Genomic DNA, 7,144 nt, shown 5'->3' on the forward strand with positions numbered 1-7,144 from the left:
CCTCCCACCCAAAGTTTTTATGGGGTGCTCTAAGACCTCTCTGCTAAAATTAATTAACTTATACAGTCATTTACTAAACTAAACAGTAACTGGACCCGGTGGACAGACAGATGGTCCCATAAAAACTGATAGAAGATGAAACAACTGATCTGGATCGATCCACGTGGTTATATCCTAAGAGCATCATCACAAATGAGTTCTTCACGGTAAAAAACACACCTCAACGACGAGAGTGTCCAAGCTTCGTTGCATTTATATTCACTAACATGTTGTGGTTTAATCTGAAAGGGTCATGAAGGGAAGTTTTCTATTTACATCCACCGTCAAAGGAACGGCTAGTTCATATCAGTAGTCACTTTTCAGATCGAGAGATCCATAGTGATGAGGTCACTTGGGGTATGATCTCAATGGTTGATGCCGAGAAGAGGTTACTGGTTAGTGCTCTTGAAGATCCTGACAACCAACCCTTTGTTCTTCTTCCAGAGAGGTGATGATTTCAATCTTGCTTCTCCTGTACAAATCAAGATCACTTGAACTTTATTTCTCTATATGCAGTTGTATACCGTTGCATACTTTTGACTACACCTATAGATATTTGCTTTACTCCACCGTCAGCTTCATTGAGAGGTCGATTAGCTAAATAACCTGCTCAGTTCTTTTAGCTAAATAGCCTGACTGTCCATGTAAATTGATTACTGGTAGGAAGGGAGTTCAAGGAGCACGAGTTCTTGTATTATTGTCTGAATAGAACTTTTGTATTCTTGTGTATTATCAGTCATGGACTTGTGTAAAGTCATGCAAGTGTCATGTTTCAATTCAAAGTCTATAGAACTCTTGTATTCTTGTGTCCATAGACTTGTGTTAAAGTTTAATAATTTTTTTTAAGAACCCCTGAATAAGACACTACCCACTGAAGCACAAAATCATGGTGTTTCTTAACTAAAGTTCTTAATTACATTTAATTACTAAGAGACTTTAATGGGGTTTGTGGGTTAATGATGCTCTAATGGCTCCGAAAAGCTCAATCCAATAAACCAGAACTTTGATGTTTTTGATATTGTTTACAAATGGAGATAACCCTGTCTCACAGAAATGATTTATGGATAGGTGACCTTAATGAGACATGCTTTGTTGGAAATGTTGACGAAGCATCACGTCAACTGGTTAAGTGCACATATGGGTGCCTGGAGAAAGCCATTGCAATTGGTAGGTGTTCTTAGCTTTGATGTTTTGACTATAATCTATATCAAATATGTGCTGATAAATTATGTGTTTTTTCAGTTAAACCTGGAGTTAGATTCCGTGAAATTGGAGAGATAGTCAACCGTCATGCTACTATGTCTGAGTTATCAGTGGTAAAGTCTAGCTCTCTTTTCTTTTGTGTGTTAACAGGATCAGCTCGTAGAACTTTGTCTACTGTATAGATAACAACACTTACTTGTGGTGGTTAAACAGGTGAGATCCTATTGTGGTCATGGAATTGGGGATCTCTTCCATTGCGCCCCAAACATTCCACACTACGCAAGTATCCTTTGAGTCTTAATTCGAAATCCACATAACATTAGATTTTAAGTATAGTCTATTACAGTGTAAATGTCCTTAACCCCAAAAACCAGAAAACAAAGCAGTGGGAGTGATGAAAGCAGGTCAGACTTTCACAATCGAGCCAATGATCAACGCAGGTCAGTTTTGTTTTTCATTCGTTAGATGTTTAAAAGTTCGACTTAGTAGTGAGTTCTCTAGTTAAAAGCGTAAGGACATTGTGATGATAGGGTTGTGGCGGGATCGAACATGGCCTGATGGATGGACCGCAGTTACTGCAGATGCTCAGTTTGAGCACACCCTCCTGGTAAAAGCTTGTAAAACCCTTAAAAGAAAAAGACAGGTTTGTTATTTGATCAAATGCTAATCATATGCAACTTTTTACAGGTAACGGAGACAGGTGTTGAGGTTCTAACGGCGAGGCTTCCTTCATCACCAGACGTATTCCCTTGGCTTAAGAAGTGATTGTAGCATGTCATCTTTTTGCCATTGAAGACCATGTGTTGTTGTTACCTTTTTGTTTATGTAACTTTATGCAGAAACAATCTTTTTTTTTTTTGAAAGAATTTTAAATTTTATTCAAATAAAAAAAAAACTGTTTTACAGAATGTTTCACTGATTCCATACTACAATTTTTGAACTAATATACTCCATCTTCTTTCAAACCAAATCTCCATCGTCTTTTCATGCTTTCCACCTGCTCTTCTTCTTAAAGAAGTTATTCTGTTCCTTACCAGTTTGTCCAGTTTAACAATCAGACACAAAGCTCGCTGAGTTTGTTCTCCAAGACGCCTTATATTCCTTTCATGCCAGATAGCATATAGCACCACTTGAAAGCAGTATCTGATTAGAAAAGTCTGAACTCTTCCATGTAATCCATTCTCCACCACACGAAGTACATTCGGCCATTGATATGACCTCCTGCTCCCCTCTAGATCTTTGGTTAATCCAAGCCGAACTTCCTTTGAATATGAACATTCAAAAAACAGATGGTCTCTGGTTTCTGTTACTGACTACAGCCAGCAGGTAACAATGGCCTGAGGATTCCATCTTGAAATTCTATCACCCGTTGCTAATCTATTGAGGATAGCTAACCAGGCAATAAAGGAGAACTTCGGAGTTGCTTCAGTAAACCAAACAATCTGCGCCTGTGTTTTGATTGAAATGTTAGGAACCTATACTTATATTGAATCGAAAGACAGAGATACACATTTTCAGATTTTATGTCTTGATTATTCATTATTTTGAGAATTTTTTTGGGGCTAAAAGTTGGAATCTGAACATGAATTAGACTTGTTTTCTTTTTCCATATTTCATTCATTTTTTCTTGGGTTGGATAATAATAAATATCTTGCTTTGCTTATGAGTTCTGAATAGTTTATAACAAGTAGATACTAAAAGTTGCACAACAAAGTGGGAAGCCTTAAAGACAGTTGTTCATATTCTTCTTGAAATACAAGTAAACCTCCTTCACTCAACGACCTTCACACCAGAGACATAAACCCTGCTCTGAACCACACTTCCACCAATCCAAAACCCAGGCATCACCATAAGCCCAACTCTTGGGCTCTCCCCCTTCTCATCCACAACTATATTCTTCAAAACACTCTCCATGTACGAGTCAGAGAACTCACTACCCTTCTTCACTTGGAAGATCTTTGCAGCCGGATCAAAAGAGTAAGCCAGCCTGTGCAAGATCCACACCGACTTGGCAAGCTTCAAGAACGCCTGGTAAAACCCTGTCCTCGGGTGTCCGCCTCCCGCCACGTAGTCACGCTGGTCCAGGTTCCCAAAGAAAGAAGCTTCCATCTTCGGGTGGATCAAGACGAGGTACTTCCCCCTGCAGAACTTGCCAAAGTTGGAATCCGGGTTTGCACACAGAGCGTCTAGTGGATCCATGTCCTTTAGAGAAAGAAACTGACGGAAGAACGTCTCAGTGTCGTCGTCGTCATCGTCATCATCCATTGTTGCAGTCCTCTCAGAGTCTAATGAGAAAGTTCTCTGCTGAAACCCACTGAACATCCTCTGGCATATGTACGACTCAAACGCGTACTTCTTGTGAGGCCTCTTGGCGTAATCAACACCATGCTCGATGGACTCAGCCGCAGAGTCAAGATCCCACCCCGCCGCTTTCATCATATTGATCATCGGCTTGGAGAAGTCATGAACCGCTTTGGCAGCAGCTTCGTAATTAGACATGAAGAGCTCAACGGTCAAGTCAGGAAACTCCATACCACCACCACCACCACCATCTCCCATTCCCCTTAACTTGAGATTCTTCTCAAGCTTAAGACGCTTCTGATTCGCTTCCTCGATCTTCTCCATCATCTGCTTGATCTCGGAGTCCTTGTTCTGAATCTCGGACTGGAACTTCTTCACCATGACCTCGTAAGTCTTCAGCAGACTCTGCTGCTCTTGGATCTCCGCGGCTAAACGAGAGTCTTGCGGAGAGACGCAGACAGGCTTGGGGTTGTTCTCTCTGTAGAGGTGTTTGAGTTCGGAGAGGCTCTTGAGCTCGGAGATGACGACCTTGTCTGCTTCTTGGATCTTGTCGGGGTCGTAAGGAGTGTGAGCGGATTGGAGCTGGATGTAAGCGGATTTTAAGGAGGAGATGTTGCCGAAGAGGTTGGAGATGAGAGCTTCCATAGCTTCAGGGTTTTGGTTGATAGATTGTTGTTGTTCCATTGGTTGTGGATGAACCTTCTGGTTGTTGTTGTTGTTGTTGAGTTGGGTTTCTTTCAACCCACTAGGTTGCATACTTGAAATAAAAATTGAATCTTTTTAATCAAACAAAACTAGTCTCTCCTGCAAGAATAAAAAAGTTTATTTATTTTTCTTAATTTCAATCTCAGAATCTCAGACAAAACCAATCTAAATCTTGTCTAGATCTCGAAGTGAATCTGAATCTTGTAGACATCAAACCCTAAAAATTACTTTTTCAGACAATAAAAAGTTTCGCGTTGAATACACTTACAATCAGCTTTCACGCCAAGTAGGTGGAGGAGGAAGACGTAACATCAAGCTCTAAGGACGGATCCTTCGCCGGAGATTTAGCCGGAGGTGAAGGAGATACAGAGAGAAAGGAATGATGCTTTTGTAGGAAATGAAGGAAAACGAAATGGTAAAGAGCTCAACTTGCTCGAGCCTAAACCGAACCTCTCGGTTATTTAATTATTTCGGTTGAGAACATATATACCGGATTAGCGGTTTGATCCAATGTCTTGGATTAAACCGGATTGGGCACTTTTATTTCATCTACTTCTCCGCATTGCGTCTCTTTCTCAGTGTCTCGGTGGGTGAAATGGTTCGGCTGTTTCATACACTCTCTCCGGCGATTTCCCGATTGAATTTCATCCACCCTAGAATCTTTCTAGCGGCGTCTCCTTCAATTAGATTACAGAGAAACCATGTCCATAATAAGCTTAAACCCAAAATCTCTCCTTCCTCTTCATCCAAATTCCAGAGGACGCGTGCTTATTCTACAACAACTAGAGTTTCCTCACTAACCAAAAGAGAAAGTTGGAAACTTGATGATGATGGTTTGGTTGTTCTAGGCATTGAAACGAGCTGCGACGACACTGCCGCTGCTGTCGTAAGCCCATTTGGTCTCTGTTTCTCTCTTTGTTTGGGAACTTTTAAGTTCACTATTATTGAAGTGTTTTGATTTTTTAGGTGAGAGGGAACGGTGAGATTCTTAGTCAAGTCATTTCTTCTCAGGTAAAAATTCCCTCTTCGCTTAGTGTTAAAAGAGTTATGTTTCTCATGAGATGCTAGAATTTGATGTTTACAAGTCTCAACAATAATCACTACAAGACACAGTTTTGTCTGACACTTTCTCTGGATAAAAAACCTTCCCTTAATATAGAATTTGTCAAGTTTTCACCTGTTCTGATCTCTGAATCGGCAAACATTTAAAGGCAGAACTGCTCGCTCAATATGGAGGCGTGGCTCCCAAACAAGCTGAAGAAGCACACTCCCGGGTTATTGATAAGGTAGTAATACTATATTAGACTCTTTTCTCTTTGCAAACCATAGGTTTCGTTTTCTTGAGCTTTTTTTTTCTGAAAAAAAACATGTGTATTCATTGGTTTCAGGTTGTGCAAGACGCACTCGATAGAGCCAATTTGACAGAGAAGGATCTCTCTGCTGTTGCTGTTACCATTGGACCTGGTTTGGGCCTCTGTCTACGCGGTAAGTTGCAGAAAAAGAAAGTATCCACTCTTGTTCTTTGGAATGATAAAGTGTTGTGATAAGAAAGTGTTTCTTTCGTTTTTTTTTTATTCGATACAGTTGGTGTGCAGAAGGCTCGAAGAGTCGCTGGTGCTTTTAATCTCCCAATCGTAGGAGTGCATCACATGGAGGCTCATGCCCTTGTAGCCAGGTAATGTTCTCTCTTCACTTCAAATATAATATTTTGAATTGTCCATCAGCTATTGCTTTGTCTTTGTAGATTAGTGGACCAAGAGTTAAGTTTTCCTTTCATGGCATTGCTTATATCAGGTATTGTTTGAATGGGTTTTAGTTTTTAGGATAACAATAACTAAAGGGAGATTTAGGTTTCTATTAATAGCAATGTTTTTTTTTGGCCTGTGTAGGAGGGCACAATATTATAGTTCTTGCTCATGAGCTTGGTCAGTACACACAACTTGGGACTACAGTAGATGACGCTATAGGAGAGGCGTTTGACAAGACAGCAAAATGGCTTGGCCTTGATTTGCGCAGAAGTGGTGGACCAGCTGTTGAAGAGCTTGCTCTTGAGGGTGATTCAAAGTCTGTTATGTTTAATGTAAGTGTGAAACTAGTTTGCTCTTTCCAAGTTCTACTCATTGTCCGCATCATGTATGTTATGTTGTTACTTTGTTAATTATCAGGTTCCAATGAAAAATCATAAAGATTGCAACTTCTCTTATGCTGGTTTGAAGACTCAAGTGAGGCTAGCCATTGAAGCCAGAAAAATGTAACTTTTTATCATAATTGATTCTTAAAAACAGCTTATGAAACTGTTTATCAGAGTTATGTTAACTTTCTAGTTATAAATAATGGTGTTTTGGTGGATGTGCAGTGATGCTAAATGTCCTGTTTCTTCTGCAACAAGGGAAGACCGAAGAAACCGAGCTGATATTGCTGCTTCTTTCCAGGTAGACAATCAATCTCAACATGTCACAATGCTTTTGTTATTGTAAAAAAGCTGATTATCTAAATATGTCTTCACCAGCGAGTAGCTGTCTTGCATCTGGAGGAAAAGTGTGAGCGAGCAATAGACTGGGCACTGAAACTCGAGCCTTCTATAAAACATATGGTGAGAGACTCAAATATGAAGAAATGAAACCTCTGTTTTGTTTGACAATACTAAACTTGATCTTCAGGTAGTCTCTGGTGGTGTTGCCTCAAACCAGTATGTACGGTCTCGACTCAATAACATTGTCGAAAACAAAAACCTGAAACTTGTCTGCCCTCCTCCTAGCCTTTGCACAGACAATGGTAATCTATAGTTCTTGAGATTTGTCCTGCTTGTCAAAACAGAGAATATACATTAACAGTTCAGTAATCTCTCTCTCTCTCACAGGAGTAATGGTGGCTTGGACTGGTCTCGAGCATTTTC

General features: G+C 40.2%; 3 protein-coding genes across 3 annotated transcripts in view; 2 read left to right on the top strand and 1 right to left on the bottom strand.

The window, feature by feature from the left end:
- LOC106336965 (methionine aminopeptidase 1A) overlaps positions 1-1,826 on the top strand; it is a 7,366-nt gene extending 5,540 nt beyond the window's left edge. Inside the window, exons 12-14 of the transcript XR_001268934.1 lie at positions 1,282-1,355; positions 1,456-1,682; positions 1,773-1,826. The gene's annotated coding sequence lies outside the window, so the exon portion shown is untranslated. The remainder of the gene's footprint in view (positions 1-1,281; positions 1,356-1,455; positions 1,683-1,772) is intronic.
- A 1,053-nt stretch (positions 1,827-2,879) lies between these two features.
- LOC106342961 (IRK-interacting protein-like) lies at positions 2,880-4,703 on the bottom strand. Its single transcript, XM_013782040.1, has 2 exons — positions 4,517-4,703; positions 2,880-4,347 (listed from the first exon to the last, which is right to left on the bottom strand). Exon 2 carries the CDS (start codon positions 4,297-4,299, stop codon positions 3,013-3,015), a length of 1,287 nt encoding a protein of 428 aa, XP_013637494.1. The 5' UTR covers positions 4,300-4,347; positions 4,517-4,703; the 3' UTR covers positions 2,880-3,012.
- Positions 4,704-4,802: 99 nt separating this feature from the next.
- LOC106337872 (probable tRNA N6-adenosine threonylcarbamoyltransferase, mitochondrial) lies at positions 4,803-7,140 on the top strand (the record flags this gene model as incomplete). The annotated part of the gene is made up of 12 exons (XM_013776977.1): positions 4,803-5,134; positions 5,215-5,259; positions 5,460-5,534; positions 5,637-5,733; positions 5,833-5,923; positions 5,993-6,042; positions 6,138-6,328; positions 6,414-6,499; positions 6,605-6,680; positions 6,758-6,841; positions 6,909-7,023; positions 7,109-7,140. Coding segments are annotated over exons 1-12 (1,233 nt in total), but the record flags the coding sequence as incomplete, so codon positions are not given.
- Positions 7,141-7,144: the final 4 nt, after the last annotated feature.

This window comes from Brassica oleracea, chromosome C4, assembly GCF_000695525.1.
Source record: "Brassica oleracea var. oleracea cultivar TO1000 chromosome C4, BOL, whole genome shotgun sequence".
In the NCBI taxonomy this organism is placed as follows: Eukaryota; Viridiplantae; Streptophyta; class Magnoliopsida; order Brassicales; family Brassicaceae; genus Brassica; species Brassica oleracea.